The sequence below is a fragment of the Cupressus sempervirens genome, chromosome 10 (genome assembly GCF_028749045.1).
Source record: "Cupressus sempervirens isolate cs-2001-9-10 chromosome 10, ASM2874904v1, whole genome shotgun sequence".
In the NCBI taxonomy this organism is placed as follows: Eukaryota; Viridiplantae; Streptophyta; class Pinopsida; order Cupressales; family Cupressaceae; genus Cupressus; species Cupressus sempervirens.
Window position 1 is genome coordinate 629,820,468 of NC_143127.1, and position 19,014 is coordinate 629,839,481.

A 19,014-nucleotide genomic window follows, 5' to 3' on the forward strand; every position below is an offset into this window, starting at 1 on the left:
TATAAAGATGATTTTGAAGTTAGGAGAAGGGATTAGTTGAGGCTTATTGTACGATAGCTGATAGATTTTAAAATAGATATCAATGTGACAAATATAGAAGATGATGAATGTTCATTGATAGATCCTTTCTACTATGAGAAGATTCAGGCGTTAGAACTTCCAACTATTGACTAGTCCATTCCAGAGTTGAAAATTTTGTAGGAGAGGACAGCCTATGTCATTCAAAGAACAGGGGAATGGGTAAAGAAGAAAAGGATAGAAAAAATGGCAGCCAAACCTCAATGTGAAGGAAGCAACCCTGCACGAAAAAGCAACAATAAAGGGGAATTGTCTCGTATGGCATATGAAGCAGTGCCTAATAAGAAATCGCAACAAGCAAACTCAAGTAATAATGGTGATGGTGAGGATACAAATCAGCCAATTGATTTAACCAAGGCATGTACAGTTGAATTTGCAGTTAGGAAAAATAGGTCAAAACCGAAAGATAAAGTTGCCAAAACAAACCAAGGGAAAACACTCAATAACTTCTTGGAAATAATGAACAATCTATCTCAATTGATCCTTCACCTTCAACTATAGTCTCTCCTTGTGATTTTATCCCTTCAAAGATGTCACTAATCGACATCACACTGGTGGATGATCAATTGTCCAGCGCAGAAGATTTGATAGTGATGACAGGTCATCAATTTATTGACAAACATAACATCTCAAGTTCCTACATCATCATGGTTGGAAAAGAGTTTACAAAAGTAGAAAAGGTTGGTCGAGATGGTCTCACCCACATTTAATGTGATTTCTAGCATGCTTCAAAAAGAACCCAAAGTGAAGAAAACTAAAGAAATGTCTAGGTTACTTCTTGATGAGACATTAGGCAATTGATGTGTGGAAATAGCAAGGCCCCTAATACAGGAAAACATAGAAGAAGCAACAGAGTCCGATTTCACTTTGAGCAAAGTAGATCTTGATATGTTCAACTATCAAAGTAGATTTTCAAAATTTTGTGTTGTCTGCAACACAAATATTAAAAGGTGCTAAGAGAGAAAAGAGATCAAAGGAACAACTCAAGGAGCAAGTTCAAATGTTAATGTCTTATATTAACTCAGTCGGCGATTCTTCTAAAGTCTAGACAACAACTTCCCCAGCTCTAACAGGTCCATAAGGTATTCTTGATCAGGCTGTGATAGAAAATGTAAACAAACACAATTCCTACACCATGATGATAGAAGCATGAATAAATAGAATGATAGAAGATGCTTCGAGATTCATAACAAGGGCAAAGGAATTGTATGGGAAAATCATAGTACAAGAGCAAGAGATGTCCAAAGAACTTTAGACAACCAAGGAACAAAGAGTTGTATGGCAAGGAGTAATAGATGAGTTAAAGAGGATATTGAAAATAGATTCAAGTACTTTGATCTTTGAAAAAGTTATTGCGGATCAAAATGAGAATCAGGTGCACATGTGGAGTTAAAGTATTTATTGGAGAGTAATGAACATCAACAAAGGAATTACAAAATTTGAAAAGCTAATACTAGTATGTGAACAGACAAGGATGAAAGTCTTGGAAGAGGCAATCTCAATTATTATAGGTGGAGTGGCAATGAATGATCTTCAACATATTGATTGTCGTGATCTTCAACACATTGATTGTCAGTTTCTTCTATATTCCTTCAGTGTCAAGATTCATTCAGAGACAAAAAATCGAGTGTCAGATGTTGAAACTATGGAGAAGCTCAGTGTAGTCTTTGTCACTCTTGAAGATTGTAACATTTCAGCATATCAACAAGAAATAGAAGAGATCCAAGAAAAATATTTCACAACCAAGCTCATGATGGAGAATGTGTTCATTCCTAATTATGAATCCATGGTGGCAATCCTTGATGCTTACAATGATTTCAAGAACAAATCAGTCGGTCTAATCGATAGACTTCACCAGCTAGAGATCTTAGAGATTTTGTATATTTTATGGCTTTCAGGCATGTCTTTTAGTGTTTTCCTTATATAAGTTAATTTTAACAAAGTTAATTAACCTCACCAGAAATATGTATTCATGAGGTAATTATTAACCTCATAAGAGGTAGTTACCTCGACCTCAAGTCTATATAAGGGAACATTTTTGTAAAGGGACATTTTGAAACTTTATGAATTGAGAGGACAACTTCATCATTGAAGTAATATCACTTCATCTATTGAAAACAAAGTAAATTTGAAAGTATTTTCAATATAACTTTGGATCTTCAAATATTATCTGTTGTATTCATCGTATGAGAATATCAAGGTTCCTCTTTTGTGAAAAAAAATAGTCATTAAAAACCTGGTTTATGTGATCAAGTACACTTTTCTTGGTATCATGAAAACGTGCCTGTGATATAGAAAATCATAGTTACTTCATTTGATGCCTATATGCGTCGTTCATTGGTATTCTAATGGAATTTAAATTGTTCTTGGTTTGAGTTCTTGTTAAACGTTTGTACATTCAGTTAGCAAGAACATTGCAGTAAACCTTTCTTTTTCTCTCTTTCTAAATCCAAAAATCAAATTATATCATATGAGGGAGCTGCCCCTCTAAGCACAGAGGAAGGTGGTATACCAAGGACCTATCCAACTATTGGGAAGAAGTTTGTCAAGTGCATTCCATTGGGCCAAACTACACAATTTCTAAAGTGACAAATCTATTGCTAAGAACTTCTTTAGAGCTCACCTAAGGGAACCTTATGTGGAATAACTCTCAATATCCTATATTATCCAAATTCAACTTTCCAAATCAAGGAAACAACTATAACTCCAATATCCAAGAATATTAGCAATCAAAATCAAGGAAACAACTATAACTCCAACATCCTATATTATCCAAATTCAACTTTCCAAATCAATTCCTTTTCATATCAGAGACTACACTATTAGTCATGCAACCAGCACGAGATATATTTATTGAAATTTTACAACTATTACGTACCACATGCATTGCATAAGATATTGTGCTGCTCACCATCCTTTGTAAAGTGTATAGCCATCTTCTCAGCCATTTCCACCTTCCAAACATATGATTTAATGTCTTAAAATTCATTATAGAAAATCTGCCACAAAGAGTTAAATCCACAATGCATCAAAGAATCAATAACTGAAAAGCATATTCCCTGAGTTGATAACCCAAATAAAATAATCCTGACATTCTATGATATTAAAATAGTAAACAACAAGCATTTAATTACTAAGAGTAATTTTAGTCCATGCCCGATCTGTGTGAAGCATGTGCTTAACACACTAGTTTATATTGATCTGCCAGGTCCATAAACCGAGCTTCATCTGCCATAGCGACAGCTGCTGTTAGATCCCTTCCATATTTCAATATTCTACCCTGTTATAAAAAATCCCTATTAAAACTTAGAAACATTTCAATAAGAAACAGCTGCTGCACAAATAACTAATATTGACTTAAGACAAAGAAGAAAAGAAAACCAGATGATATATAAATTGAGCCTTGGACTTGGAACATAATGAAAAAACTAATAGGTGAAAGACTTAATAAAGTCATCTTTTAACTCTACCACCAGAAATGAGAAATGGGAACTTGATCGCAATTGTAAAATGACTGAAAATAGGGATTGTTTGAGAATGCGCATAAGAAATGGTTTACCATACACATCTCATTGAAAACTTTCAAGGATTTCTCCATCTTCAGTTTCGACATATCCTATAACAACGGTTATCCAGACATTAAATGTCTTTCAGGCATTTCATCAAATATTTGGCATACATAAGCCATCCATAAGAATACATGCCACATTCACGTCTAGTGCAATTCATGTTCTTACAGGAAAGCTATACAACTGTTCAAGTTCTTCTGTAACCACACATGCTTTGAGAACACTTTGAGAACTCTAAAAACAAGGTCATGCAACTGTTCCACATCTGCTGAACTGAGAAACTTTGAGAACAATTTCAAAAGAAGGCCAGTTCCTGCTGCATTTCACCAAATACCTCCCAACCTCTACATGCTCCTTATTGAAGAATAACCAGTCAATATTGCATTCCATCTGTGAACATTTAATTCAGTCATTTGTCTCAAATGCTTTATGGACATCCATCTGGCAGCCACATTTCAGGTAAAAGGGAAACACAGATAAGATTCTCTCTAAAATTATCCAGTCGGATACATTACAGTTCATGTGGGTTTACACTAACCTGCCTTGCCTCAAATCTTTACAGTATGCAAAATCCTGTATAATAGTGGCTTAGCTTTTCATTCTTTCCACAAAAAACATAATATTCCTTCAATCCTGGTCATTATATTCTTAACCAATTGACATTCAAAATGTAAATTTTCATTATATTATCTGTAGGAAGAGAAACTAATGACAATTTGCCAATTGCAACAGATCATTGACCTTTGGAAATAGCATGAATATGGCCATTTATTGCAGCCATTTTGAAAAAAGTATACGATGAAACAAATTGAATTTAAGATTTTGTCCAAACAATACATTATTAACAATTATAATTACATCAAACTCTCATAAGAAAGGAAAAAAATGTGCTTAAATTATATTCAAATTTCATGAACATTTGATAACAACGACAGGAAGAAACAGCATTGGAAATCTTGCTTACATACACACAGAAAAAATAAAAATTTATTCACACTCATAGGGGATACATTAAACCTTTCGGCTGACAAACTATTGGTCTTCATAGAACGCTCCTATTCACTGAGAACAAAATGGCCTTCTCCTTGTTCTTCTTCATCAAACTCATATTAGCTGTAGTAAATGGTATTTGCTCTGCCTCTTCTTCACTGTGTAAACTTAACTTTATCTCTCTCAAGTTCGTATTAGCTGTAAAAATAGACAAGCTCTCACTCAATGAAGAAGATCACTCTCAATCTTGTGATGGCTGAAAATGACCTTTACACACTCTATCTGGGTTCAAGATGCTTCCCCTAAACCTAAGATTACAATATCATATAACCACCCACAGAAGCTTCTTCAGACACCATAGCAGAAATCGTCAAGATAGGTTTTGTTACAAAATTCAGTATGTTTATTTATTATAAGAAAACTAGAATCCGTAACTGCGGAAAGAACATTAGCATAAAAATAGGCATGGATTACTCGATGGAGGATCAATCAAATAATTTAACCTGACAAGGCAATGTGACATGGAATACATGCCTACTTATGTCTCTGGTGCAGAATATCATTATTTTAAAAATTTGGCAGAATTACATAGATCATAATAAAAGAACCTAACATCACCTAGCGTGGAAACCTCCTCCATACTCCATCTGGTGTACCAGCTTTATAGCGAATGTGAGTAATATATTTGTTGAATGCTGTAGATGAATCTTTGTTCTTTGTCCTCTTTAAGTTATCAGGAGTTCTAAACACCTGCCAAAACTGTTGTCTCATCTCCAGCAGCTGATGCAAATAGTACAGCCATCTGGACTCTGAAAACAGAATGTAGGAATATGTTTCATGTTTTCATATTGGCTGTGATAAATGTTATTTGTTCTGCCTCTTCTTCACTGTGTAAACTTTACTTTACCTCACTCTCAAGTTTGTATTGGCTGTAAAAATAGACAACCTCCCAACTCAATGAAGAAGATCACTCTCAATCTTGTGATGGCTGAAAATGATCTTTACACACTCTGTCCAGGTTCAAGATGCTTCCCTTATGCCTAAGATTGTATAATCATATAAGCACCCACAGAAGCTTCTTCACTGTGTAAACTTTACTATACCTTACTCTCAAGTTTGTAGTGGCTGTAAAAATAGAAAACCTCCCACTCAATGAAGAAGATCACTCTCAAGCTTGTGATGGCTGAAAATGACCTTGAAACACTCTGTCTGGGTTCATGATGCTTCCCCTATGCCTCAGATTACATAATCTTATAAGGACCCACAGAAGCTTCTTCAGACACCATAGACTAAATCATCAAGTAGATTTTGTTACAAAGTTCAGTATGTTTATTAATTACAAGAGAACTAGAATCTGTAACTATGGAAAGATGATTATAATAAAAAAGACATGCATTACTCATTGGAGGATCAACCAGATAATTTAACCTGACAAAGGCATGTGATATGGAATACATACCTATTTATGTATGCGGTGCAGAATATCATCATTTTAAAAATTTGGCAGAATTACATAAAACACAATAGAAGAACCTAACATCCCCTAGTGTGGAAACCTCCTCCATACTCCATCTGGTGTAGCTGCTTCTTAGCGAATGTGGGTAATATATTTGTTGAATACAGTAGATGAATCTTTGCTCTTTGTCCGCTTTAAGTTATCAGGAGTTCCAAACACCTGCCAAAACCTTAGTGTCTCATCTCCAGCAGCTGATGCAACTGTATACCCATCTGGACTCTGAAAACAAATTGTAGAAATATGTTTCACATTTAAATATTCAAATTAATCTTGCACCCAATAGTAAAGCATACACATATCAATAACCCTACCTCAGCGAGATGCAGCACTCTCGAAGTATGCCCTGTAAGCTCTGCAATTTTCACCATTGAAGGGTATTTCCACAATGTTAATTGGTTTTGGCTAAACCCATGGGAACTGAGTAGCTCGCGCTCATGCTTGTTCCATAACAATGCACAGACTTGAGAGTTGGTATCAATTGTATTCAGGCATGCTCCTGTATGAGTGTTCCAGAACTTAATACACCTGTCTGCACTACCTCCACCAGATGCCAATAGATTGCTTTGGAAGGGACACCATGCCAAGGCTTTAACAGCAGCACGGTGCTCATCTAGCCTATAAAGGTACTGAGTTGCAGCATTAGAGGACGACATGCTGCTGTCCCATATATGAAGTAAGTTGTCATTCCCTCCACTTGCAAGTTGTCGGCCAGATAGAGACCATTTCAATCCACAAACCTCCTGCTCATGGCCTCTGAATGTTTGAACAATTGAATTACGGATGCGGACATCATGATTATTTATTAAACCATCCAGAGAACCAGTTGTAAGAATGTGACCATTCCAGGACAGAGAACCTACACGGGCAGTATGACCTGTTAAGGCTCTTAGCTGCACAATTTTATTAAAAAAAAAGATAATCAGTGAAGTTGTATTCAATACAGTCTAGAAAATACACCAATTAGTGTCTCCTTAGATCCATTCACCTGTCTATTACTTGAAGAATCCCATAGTTGTACAACAGAGTTGGTCAATCCAACAGCAATATGTCTACCATCATTTGCCCAATTAACACTCGTGATTGGACCAACATCATCATCAACAGTCAACAGCTCAGAAGTAGTACTCTGATTCGCATCCCATAAGTAAACTGTATTTGCAAGGGCGATTGACAAAACATTGCTCATGCTCCAATCCAGCAGGTTCAAATAGTAATCATCTACAAGATCAGGAGCATCTAATGTTCTCTCTGCAGACTACAAACAACCAGATAGCAGTTAAATAAAGCAATCCCAAAATCAAGAAACTGGTTATTAAAGCAATGCCAATATCAAGAAGCCAAACAGTTATTTAGCTAGTTGATGAAAGGGCTGATCTCCTACACATAAAATATTATGCAAGCAATTCAAAAATAGCCTTGCAGAGACTGGAGTAGTCATTCAAATTTCAGAAATCAAGAAATCCTTAACAATAAGTTCTTCATGACAATATCTTCTGTACAGAAAGACTTAGTTTTTACCAATAGAGAAGCAAACAAAAGAAAAAATTCAGCCCACCCATGAGAAGGATGTTATAAAATATTTTCTGTGAAAACCTAACACTCTAGATGAATGTGCAAGCTAATTACAAAAGCCAAAATCTACTCCCAGAAAGAACTCCAGGCTTCAAACGTTTACTTGTGGAGGCATTACCCTAGGTGGACTGTGGTGAACCTGGTAAAATTCATGGCAGTAAGAGAAAAGAAAATAAACAAGTAAAATATATTTTCTGAGAAAAATCAAAAAACTAGAAACACATAAAACAAAAGCAAAACTACATTTCTACCTCTCATTCCTCACTCACTACAAAGTCCATCTCTACTTATTCACCTCAATGAGCCCAAATAGTATCCAGGGTGAACACTTGTGAACTTGGAAAAACCCACCAAAAAAATCAGAAATCACATCGTTTAATGAAAACAAAACTGGCATCCTTAAACTTTACATTGACTTGGAAGTTACAACTTTAAAAACGCAAAACAAAAGCAAGGCGCATTTCTACCTCTTTCCGCACTCATCAAGTAAGCCATATTTCTGTCTCTCATTTTTCTCTCATCAAATATCTTGTTTCCTGGGCTCAAGTTTGTTTTCACTTATCTTTAACAAATGACAGTGAATGTAAACTTACAGTATTACATATTTAACTATGAAATGAAAAGTACAATTTGTAGAAAAATAAATATATAGATAAGAATGCTCAAACCAAACCTTGCCATCATACTAGTTAAGTCTTCAGGCTTTGATATCTAAACATCAGAGAAATGGCCCAACAATAGCCAAAACTAGCCTAATCTTACTCGAAATATGTGCTCAGCTAAAGTAGGCTCTTCAAAGCCTATCTTCTTGTCCAAGCATCTACCTCCAAATATGGCCTCCCCAGTCACCTCACAGATTCCAGGTTGAATTCAAAACCATAATCTGACTTCTTGGAACACAAATGTTTCGCAAAAAGGCAATGGAAGTTTAAGAAGTCCATACTGGCAGCAAATAAATATATGGATAAGAATACTCAAACCAAACCTTGCCTACACACAAGAATGTAAGTACTTTGATGATGACTACTTTAGTAGATGAACTCTTTAGGTTGTGACATCTAACACCAGAGAAGTGGCCACAGAATGGCTAAAACTAGCACAATCTTACTCCAAAATGTGCTGAGCTAAAGGAGGCTCTTCAAGCCTATCTTCTTGTACATGCATCTATCTCCAAATAAGGTCTACCCAGTCACCTCACAGATTCCGGGGTGAAGTCAAAACTATAATTTGACTTTTATTGGAACGCAAAAATGTTTCGCAAAAAGGCAATGTAAGTTTAAGATTGTGATCTGGAGTCCACACTGGCAGCAAATAAATATATGGATAAGAATACTCAAACCAAACATTGCCCACATTTAAGAATGTGAGTACTTTGATGATGAGCGCTTTAGTAGATGAAGTCTTTAGGTTGTGACACCTAACACCAAAGAAGTGGCCACAGAATGGCTAAAACTAGCACAATCTTACTCCAAATATGTGCTGAGCTATAGGAGGCTCTTTAAGCCTATCTTCTTGTCCATGCATCTATCTCCAAATAAGGTCTACCTAGTCACCTCACAGATTCCAGGGTGAGTTCAAACCCATAATCTAACTTTTATTGGAACACAAAAATGTTCCACAAAAAGGCAATGGAAGTTTAAGATTGTGATCTAGAGTCCACACTGGTAGCAAATAAATATATGGATAAGAATACTCAAACCAAACATTGCCCACTTTGATGATGAGCACTTTAGTAGATGAAGTCTTTAGGTTGTGACATCTAACACAATGAATGACTAAAACTAGCACAATCTTACTCCAAATATGTGCTAAAAGAGGCTTGTCAAAGCCTATCTTCTTGTTTAAGGATTTTGAGAAGTCATCTCAACATCCCCTATAGGCACATATGGCTTAAGAACGTCCTTGAACAATTTAGACAACTAGTATGAGGCTATTATCAGTGCTCCATGGGATTTTTCACCACCCAAAAATACTCGTTCAGTGCATGAACAAGGATGAAATGTTCCTCCACTATATGTGCTAGCTAAAAGAGGTTTGTCAAAGCCTATCTTTCTGTTTAGGGATTTTGAGTAGTTGCCTCAACATCCCCTATAGGCACATATGGCCTGATAATGTCCTTGAACAATTTAAACAACTGATATGAGGTTATTATCAGTGCTCCTTGGGATTTTTCTTCCACCAAAAAGACTCATTCATGTTCCTCCACTATCCCGTTATCGTCCACTGCAGGACCATGTTTGTTAAACACTGGTAGTAATCTTATATGAGTTGTCTAAATTGTTGGTTGTTCATTGAGAAACGGTAACTGTTGTTTTGACTTGGTGTTTTCATCTAGCATTAATCTAAATTTCTAATGATTATGGAAATGCTATATTGACTAGTTTTATTGTGCCACAAAAATATTCATCGTGCTCATAAAAAGAGAAGGCCAATGTTCATGAGCAAATGAGAAAAGAATTTCACCTAAACATCCCCCATAGAATTTTAGTAGATGAAGTCTTTAGATTGTGACATCGAACGCCAAAGAAGTGGCCACGGAATGGCTAAAACTAGCACAATTTTACTCCAAATATGTTCTAGCTAAAAGAGGCTCATCAAAGCATATCTTCTTGTTTAAGGATTTTGAGGAGTCACCCCAACATCCCCTATGGGCACATATGGCCTGAGAATGTCCTTGAACAATTTAAACAACTGGTATGAGGTTATTATCAGTGCTCCATGGGAATTTTCACCCCCCAAAAATACTCATTCATTTCATGAACAGGGATGAAATTATTACAAGGTAATTGGTAAATACTTGCTTATAAATAACAGAGACCGAAAGGTCAACTTATACAAAAGAATGAGACGATGTTTCCTTAGGAAACGATCGTAAAGAATAGAAACATTCTATTCCAGAGAAAGCAAAAAACAAAAGCAAACTAAAGCTAAAGATATTTACAAGATAACCATTAACTAATAATAGACGTCTTATCTATTATTGTAATACCCTCCCTTAATGGTTAATCTATCTAACACACCAAGTTGTCCTCTGAATTTGACAAACTTATCAGGACCAAGAGGCTTGGTGAGAATGTCTGCAGTCTGATCTGAGGTAGGAACATACTGCAGATCTATAGTCCCGTCTTCAACCAGCTGTCGTATGTAATGACAATGAACATCCACATGCTTGGTTCATTCATGGAAGACTGGATTCCGTGCTAACTTGATAACGCCTTCGTTATCAACAAACAGAGTAGTCGGTCCTGCTGGTGACATCTGCATATCCCCAAGCATCCGACGAAGCCAAACAACTTCACATCCTGCCTTAACAGTCCCTCTATATTTAGCCTCTGTAGAAGAGAGAGAAACTGCCTGCTGCTTCTTGCTGGTCCATGTGACTGCACCGGATCCCAAACTGAACACATATCCAGATGTTGACTTTTTATCATCAACAGAGCCTGCCCAATCTGAATCTGTGAACCCACTGAGTTTAGGATTAGAACTCCGAGAATACAGAAGTCCATAATCAGAAGTGCCCTTCACATAACGAAGCACACGCTTTGCTGCCATCCAATGATCAGCCTTAGGAGCTGTCATAAAGCGTGAAATATAGCTGACTGCGAAGCTGATATCAGGCCTAGTAGCAGATAGGTAGATGAGGTTGCCTACTAGTTGCCTATACGTAGTATCATCAACGGAAGGAGAATCAGACTTGGCTGATAACTTGAGACCTTTCTCCATAGGTGTAGATGCAGGTTTACAATCCTGCATTCGGAATTTGTCTAACAAGGCTTTGGCATATTTGGACTGAGAGATGAATATACCAGAAGACTGTTGCCAAACTTCAACACCTAAGCAATAATGCATGAGCCCAAGGTCAGTCATATCAAAAGACTGGCATAAGTGTTGTTTGAAACCAAGAAGCTTTGCCAGAAGAGTGCTATGACCCAAAACAAATTGCAATTACAAAACTTCGTTTTTGTGGAAAAAACGGTAAAACCCAGAATCTCACGCAACCTTGCGCATTACAGACAACTTGAAATGATTTTTGAGGAGAAAATCAACAAACCCAGAATCTCACACAACCTTGCGTATTACAGACAACTTGAAATGATTTTTGAGGAGAAAATCAACAAACCCATAAAAATAGAAACAGATCAAAAGGCGAAAAATGCAGCTTCGCCTTGATCAGGAAGCGGAGAAGTCGGACGCTGCTTAACACCCAGAACAAGTTGATCAGTGTTTCGATATTCGAAGATTGCGATGATGCGCTGCTTCCAGGTTCCATAATTGCAACCATTGAATTTGGAATTATACTCGAGCAAAATATTTGTCAGAGATGCCATGGCACGTTTTTCAATGAAAATCTGTGAAGGCACGTTCTTCGAGGCAAAAATACGAAAGACCCAGAAGAATCAGAGAATGACCCAGAAGAGAGCTTGAAAAACCCAGAAGGAATCTAATGTCGTTTTCTAGATCTGCTGGTTCGAAAATTGGCGCACAAAAATCGAGGCACCCAGAAAAAACGGACGACAACCCAGTTGAGCTCTCGAAAAACCCACCAAGAATCAGAGCACGATGACAGACTGAGGCGGCTAAGAGCATGAAGATTTGATACAGAAACATGCAGATTTTCACCCCAAAAATGCGAGTCTTCAAAAAATGGCCACGATTTCCACGCGATTTGCAGACCCGTAATTCGGGAATTTCTCCAAGCAGAAAAACCCTAGGTGGGTTTTGGAGAAATTAGTTGAAATAATTTTGGAAAAATTTAAACAAATAATTTCAAGAAGAAATTATAAATTTTTCCGAAAAAATTTAAGTATTTAGCTCTGATACCATATTACAAGGTAATTGGTAAATACTTGCTTATAAATAACAGAGACCGAAAGGTCAATTTATACAAAAGAATGAGACAATGTTTCCTTAGGAAACGATCGTAAAGAATAGAAACATTCTATTCCAGAGAAAGCAAAAAACGAAAGCAAACTAAAGCTAAAGATATTTAAAGATAACCATTAACTAATAATAGACGTCTTATCTATTATTGTAATAGAAATGTTCCTCCACTATATGCGCTTCCCCTATAGGCACAGATGGCCTGAGAATGTTCTCGAACAATTTAGACAACAGGTGTGATTAGTGCTCCATGGGATTTTTTACCCCCGAAAAATACTCATTCATTCTATGAACAGGGATGATATGTTCCTCCATTATATGTGCTAGCTAAAAGAGGCTCATCAAAGACTATCTTGCTTGAGAATGTTCTCGAACAATTTAGACAACAGGCGTGATTAGTGCTCCATGGGATTTTTCACCCCCCAAAAATACTCATTCATTCTATGAATAGGGATGATATGTTCCTCCACCATATGTGCTACCTAAAAGAGGCTCATCAAAGACTATCTTTCTGTTAAAGGATTTTGAGGAGTCACCTCAACATCCACTATGGGCACATATGACCTGAAAATGTCCTTGAACAATTTAGACAACTGTTATAAGGATATTATCAGTGCTCCATGAGATCTTTTGCCCCCGAAAAATGCTCATTCATTTCATGAACAGAGATGAAGTGTTCCTCCAATATCCCACCTATTGTTAACTGCAGGACCATGTTTGTTAAACACTAGTAGTCATCTCATATGAGTTGTCCAAATTGTTAGTTATTCATTGAGAAAAGATAACTATTGTCTTGACTTGGTATTCTCATCTAGCATTATTATAAATTTCTAATGATTATGGAAATACTATATTGACTGGTTCTATTGTGCCACAAAAATATCCATTGTGCTCATCAAAAGAAAAGGGCAACGACATTAGCAAATTAGAACAGAATTTCCCCTAAACATCCCCTATAGGCACATATGGCCCAGGAATGTCCTTAAACTGTTTAATCAACTGGTATGAAGTTATTATCACTACAACATGGGATTTGTCACCCCTAAAAAATAGTCATTCATTTAATGGACATGGATGAAATGTTCCTCCACTATCCCACTATTCTCCACTGCAGGAACATGCCTTTTAAATACTGGTAGTAACCTCAAATGAGCTGTCTAAATTGCAATGCAACCAGAGGACTCGCACCCCCAACCCAAAAACTTCGAAGTACCCATCCTTACTAGGTACTTGGAGTACCTGAGCACCCACACCTTCACCATTATGCAACCAAACTACCATTGAAATGGGTACTTGAATTTCTATTTGAATTTTGATTTTTGAATGTCACTATTGGATATGTACTATGTTACTATACTAAATGTTCAATGGTTCTGGTTCTTGTCACATTTGCTACTTGGCATGGATATAGCATTCTTCTAAAAATGGATTATTACTTGCTCCCATTGTATTTTTATGCTTTAGCATGCTCAGGAAATCTAAGATGAAAATTTTGATGATGTTTGGTAGCTTCAGTCCGTTAAACCTATGAGACTATAGTATAAATAAATAAATAAATATATATATATATATATATATATATATATATATATTACATATTTAAGTGTGAGATATTATATATGTGTGTGTATTAATTATATATATTTAATATATGAGATATTATATAATTTTTTATTTTATTAATTATAATGGATAGACATGTCTCATGCTCATGAGGATGTCTCTCCATGTGTCATTCCCAATATATATATAGGAGGAGATTGATGCATTTGAAAAGGATATACCAAAATGACAATGGAAATACATCTGCAAACGATCCTTATAAACTCAACAACTTTTAGCATTTTCATTTTGCGTACCAAATATACGAAACTTGTCAGCTTTGTAGCTACATGGTATGAAAATATCATCAAACTTCATGATATCAGATAGCTTCCTTTGATGATCCTGCGGAGAACACATCCTTGATTTATGGCATCTGCCCAGACTCAGATTCTGATATTAATAAATGATAGGAATGAAAGGCTTTTGCAGCACTTAATAGATCTGAGTTACTGTTCATATTTCTGTGCTGCTCTCATAAATGAATGACAATGAAGTAATGTGGGTTTGTCTCCACACAGTATACGCTGTGCTTTTAGGCCCCTTCAAAACTAATTTTAGCATCACTGTAGAAGCATGAATCTCCTGTCATATTAAAATTTGTTTTCTCAACATTAATTTTGTTGCCTTGTTTGATGAGATCTGAAACATCTTAGGCTCAAAATGTTTCAAACTTTAAATAGTCCCATCATGCTTGCATCTTGTATGCTACTTTTGAAACCCATCGACTGATTTTGGTGATATGCAGAAGTTGAAAATTCAGAACATTAATATAAATATTTGCATCTATTGTCTGTTTAAATACCAAAGGTAAAATTTATATGTGGTACTTTAAGCATGTGGTAATGCCTACATAAGAGCTGTTGTTGCATTTGGTCTTGGACAATTCAATCCCAGTGAAGATGAAGTCAGAATTAGAGTGACCAAAGCTGGATTGCATTCTTATTAACTCTTAGGTTGAGAATTGCTGGATTGTACACTAAATATTTTAAGGCTGATATTCTCACTCACCATGAATCGCTTTCCATCTGCAGAGGCCAGTCCAAACTCTAAGTGATGGTCAGAACTCAAGAGCAAAGGATTGATATGGAGGATGCACTGTTAGAAGCAAGCAGGGTGCTAATTTTGGATGAATTGGCACTATTCTTAGATGAAACTGATCAGGTACATTTCAAATTGATCTTCTCATTTTGGCAAAACACTCTCTCTTGAATTACAAGTCATATAACGTTCAACTTTTAACCCAGCATATTCCACTTCATGAAATTTGTATTTGTGCATTTTCCAATGCAATTGAGTGTTTTTGGTTTTTTGATGCAACATTATAACCATGACCTTTGCAATGATACCACTACCTGCTCAAAAGGTCCTTTTTACTTTAAAATAACTTAAGGTCATTATGTGTAAAAATGAATCACCTTAATCTATTGTTTAATTAAAACTGATTAATATGGTGGCCATATGTGCATTGTGCACATATTTTCCATACATTGATTTTGCTTACATCAGTTTGCCATACTAAAACTAAGTTACTAGTTTTCTTCTCTTTTATGAACAAGATTTCTTGACCTCTAAGTATTGCATGTTGATCTCGGTCCAAGAAGAGGCAGCAGATTAGCATTGTTGTATTACATGAATGAATTACAACTATGTTCAGAATTCAAGTCTAGTAATCAAACTGGATATCACAACTATAGCTGCATCGTTGTTGCAGAAACATTCCCGATGCACACAAAGATTAATCTATAATTTTTTGAGATTCATAAGCAAGATAGTTATACACATTGGTCCATGATAGCACTCGGGGCTAAGAATATAGGTAGAGACCTAAACTCAATACACTCAGGGATCTAACTGATCCTCATACATTCTATTTAATTGAACAAGACAGTGAGAACATTAAGCACTACACCTTTAGGCATGGTAAATCTTAATTGGCAGCACTAAATGTGCAATGAAGACCTAACCCGCAAAGCCAAAGCACTAACCTTATCCCCAAAGCACTGAAGAAGTTGAGAGTTGACACTCTAAGGCCAACCTGAGATAGGATTCACTGAATACTTTGTAACTTTATAATTCTATCAAAAACATAATCTAAGAAGAGACCCAAGCCGAAACCCAAGGTCTAGATAAAATAAACCTGAGGAAGTTGTTGAGACTCTTAAGACCAACCTGAGATAGGATTCAGCAAATACTTCATAGCTTTGTAAGTCTATCAAAAACCTAATCTAGGAAGAGACCCAAGCTTAATCCCAATATCAGCAAATAAAACACTGAGACTTCAATGCCAACCTGAGATAGGAGTCACTGAATAATTCATAACATTGTAAGTCGATCAGAAAACCAACCTAGGAAGATCCAGTTGATAATCAAACAACAACTCAATGAACATGAGGCATGACGCAATCATAAAAGAGAGACTCAAACCTTAGATCAGGAACCCAATACCTGATCCAACTAGTTTTCTATATCCTACAAACAGAAGATGGATAGATAGCTTGGTCTTTGAAACAAGGGATCCAACCTAGAGTTTATCTGTTTTTCACACACTTCAAAATCTGAACGTACTAGAAGCCATGGTCAATCAAAGCAATCTCCACATTGATCCAAAAGAAATCCTAAAACAAATTAGCTCAGACATTAGTCTTATCTAACAAAGTATAACAAATAATTAGAGCACTTACTTGAGGTACATAACGGCGAAGTTTGCTGGATTTAAGCACAGAACCAGTAGAAGCGCATTCTGAAAAGAGGCTTTGGAAATTATCTTGAGAACCTGGTGCTTTTTCTGTGAAGGTCAGAATTCTTGATTTTTTGCAGCCAATATTACTGTCCTTCAACAAGCTCGCTGCAAGCTCCTTCTTGTATGTTTCCTTGGATGGAGTATCACTAGTATTGTTCTCTTTCTCCTTTTCTGTTAACAGATATCGAGCAACATCAAAATCCATGGAGCCCCTGTGGGCAATGAACCGATCACTCTGCAATGACAGGAAACAACCTAAATGAAGAGATCAAAGTAAAAATAATTACAGTAAACCCACAATACAGTAAATCCCATTACAGGATATACGTAGCACAATGGCAATGCAAAATATAAACACATACATCCCAATCCACAAAAAATCAAAATGCAGATAATAAATAGTCAGATTACCCAATACACCGGTCATAAATGGAAATTCCAATACATGGACCAAAACCCCAATGTAGAATATACATCAAAACCCCAATACAGAATACTAGAACATTAGAATACACATCAGAACCTCAAGAGTCTAAACAGAATGTACATGTTACACACTCAAAAATAGGATTCGGTATACAGAAGCCTTTGCGGAGGTTAAAAGCACTAAACACCCAAAATTGAAAAAAGAAAAAACCTAAGAATCAAACAGAATAGATAGTCATAAACCCCAACAATGAAGAGACACATCCGAATCCCAACACAGAACATTTAAAGCAAGACTTCAACACAGAATATAGGCACCTAAATCCCAATGAAGAATAAAAACAATCTAAATAGCATTTTCCAATACAGATACATACCAAACCCCGATACATGATGTGGAGGCTAAAACCCTCGTCAATTATTTCAAAACCCTTTACGGATTATTAGTACCAAAACCTTTAATGCAGAATGTACGTTAACAAATTGTGTATACACAATGCAGACACTACATATCCAATTGTGAATACCCAAACAAAGCTTCCAGCACATGACATGTATTTAAAACCCAGATTCGGAATGCAACCATAAAAAACCGATACCGCATACTTATTATACATTGAACATATTGATGGGAATACGTACATTCTGCCGTCTGATTGTAAGATGTTCTTGCAGAGGGAGTCTGTTCTTGGATGTCCTCCAGACGCGAGTAGATTCGTGGGCCATATTTAGATGAAGTAACCTGTACTACAAAAGCGGAAAGAAAAATAGACAGAAAACAGAGAATGCAAGGAAAAATAATGCAGAGAAAACACACTTTAAAAAACGAAAAAATACAGGGCTTATAGTTTATTTTCTAAAAACTACTGTACAGAAAATAATGGGTACTCAATTTGATCGCCACAATTATCAAAATGTTGTTCGCAAATACAAGAGATCAGATCGCCAATTGCCGAAGTCAGTGAAGATAGTGAAAGCCTGTAAATTGCAGATTTCAGATATCTGTTAGACCACAGCAATGCATGGAGGAATAAATGGATGGGAAGATATAGAGAATTCAAATTTCAATATATATATTTTTCGGGCTCCCAACGGTCAGAGACACAACGGCCAATATTGTATTTTGTATATTGACTATGTGCCCTATTATTAGCTGGCTTTTCTCGTGATTTTGTTTTTTCAACAAGTAATTGTTTCTATTATCAGGGTTTTTTTACACGGTTTTCTACTATTTCCTAAATTGATGATCTGTACAATATTGAGCTAGTTTTATTATTTTATTTAGTTTTATAGGAATTTGTTTATATATTAGTTTATCAATGTGTATAATATTTATGTGTAAAGTTTGATTCTTTCTTGATTTTTATATCTTTATTTTGTTTTGTTTGAGCTAATTTCTATAGGTTCATTGTCTTTTATATCTATTTATATTTCTTTTTTTCCTTATTTCAATTAATTTCAAAAATTTGCTCTTATTTCAAGATCAACATTTATCAAGTAACAAATCATTTGAAGAAGATTGAAATCAATCTAACTCAATCCCAAGGAACATAAGAATGGCCATTGAACATAAAAGTCTTAATTTAAAATTCCAGTTTTTATTGCCCCCTTCTACAAATCGATAAGACGAAGTAGCA

The 19,014-nt window shown here is 35.9% G+C and overlaps 1 protein-coding gene across 21 annotated transcripts in view; it reads right to left on the reverse strand.

Moving 5' to 3' along the window:
- Positions 1–18,563, reverse strand: part of LOC149535417 (cell division cycle 20.2, cofactor of APC complex-like) — a 94,097-nt gene extending 75,534 nt beyond the window's left edge. For 6 of the 21 annotated variants that reach the window (XM_089803056.1, XM_089803055.1, XM_089803041.1 and 3 more), the window contains exons 1-5: positions 18,020–18,563; positions 16,893–17,186; positions 7,139–7,408; positions 6,465–7,043; positions 2,957–6,372 (exon numbers count right to left, since the gene is read on the reverse strand). In XM_089803056.1, coding sequence (XP_089659182.1) covers positions 6,226–6,372; positions 6,465–7,043; positions 7,139–7,408; positions 16,893–17,186; positions 18,020–18,103 — 1,374 coding nt within the window. In that variant the 5' untranslated portion in view covers positions 18,104–18,563 and the 3' untranslated portion in view covers positions 2,957–6,225. The remainder of the gene's footprint in view (positions 1–2,956; positions 6,373–6,464; positions 7,044–7,138; positions 7,409–16,892; positions 17,187–18,019) is intronic. The other 15 variants (XM_089803059.1, XM_089803045.1, XM_089803058.1 and 12 more) reach the window with 13 other exon arrangements.
- Between the last annotated feature and the right edge of the window lie 451 nt (positions 18,564–19,014).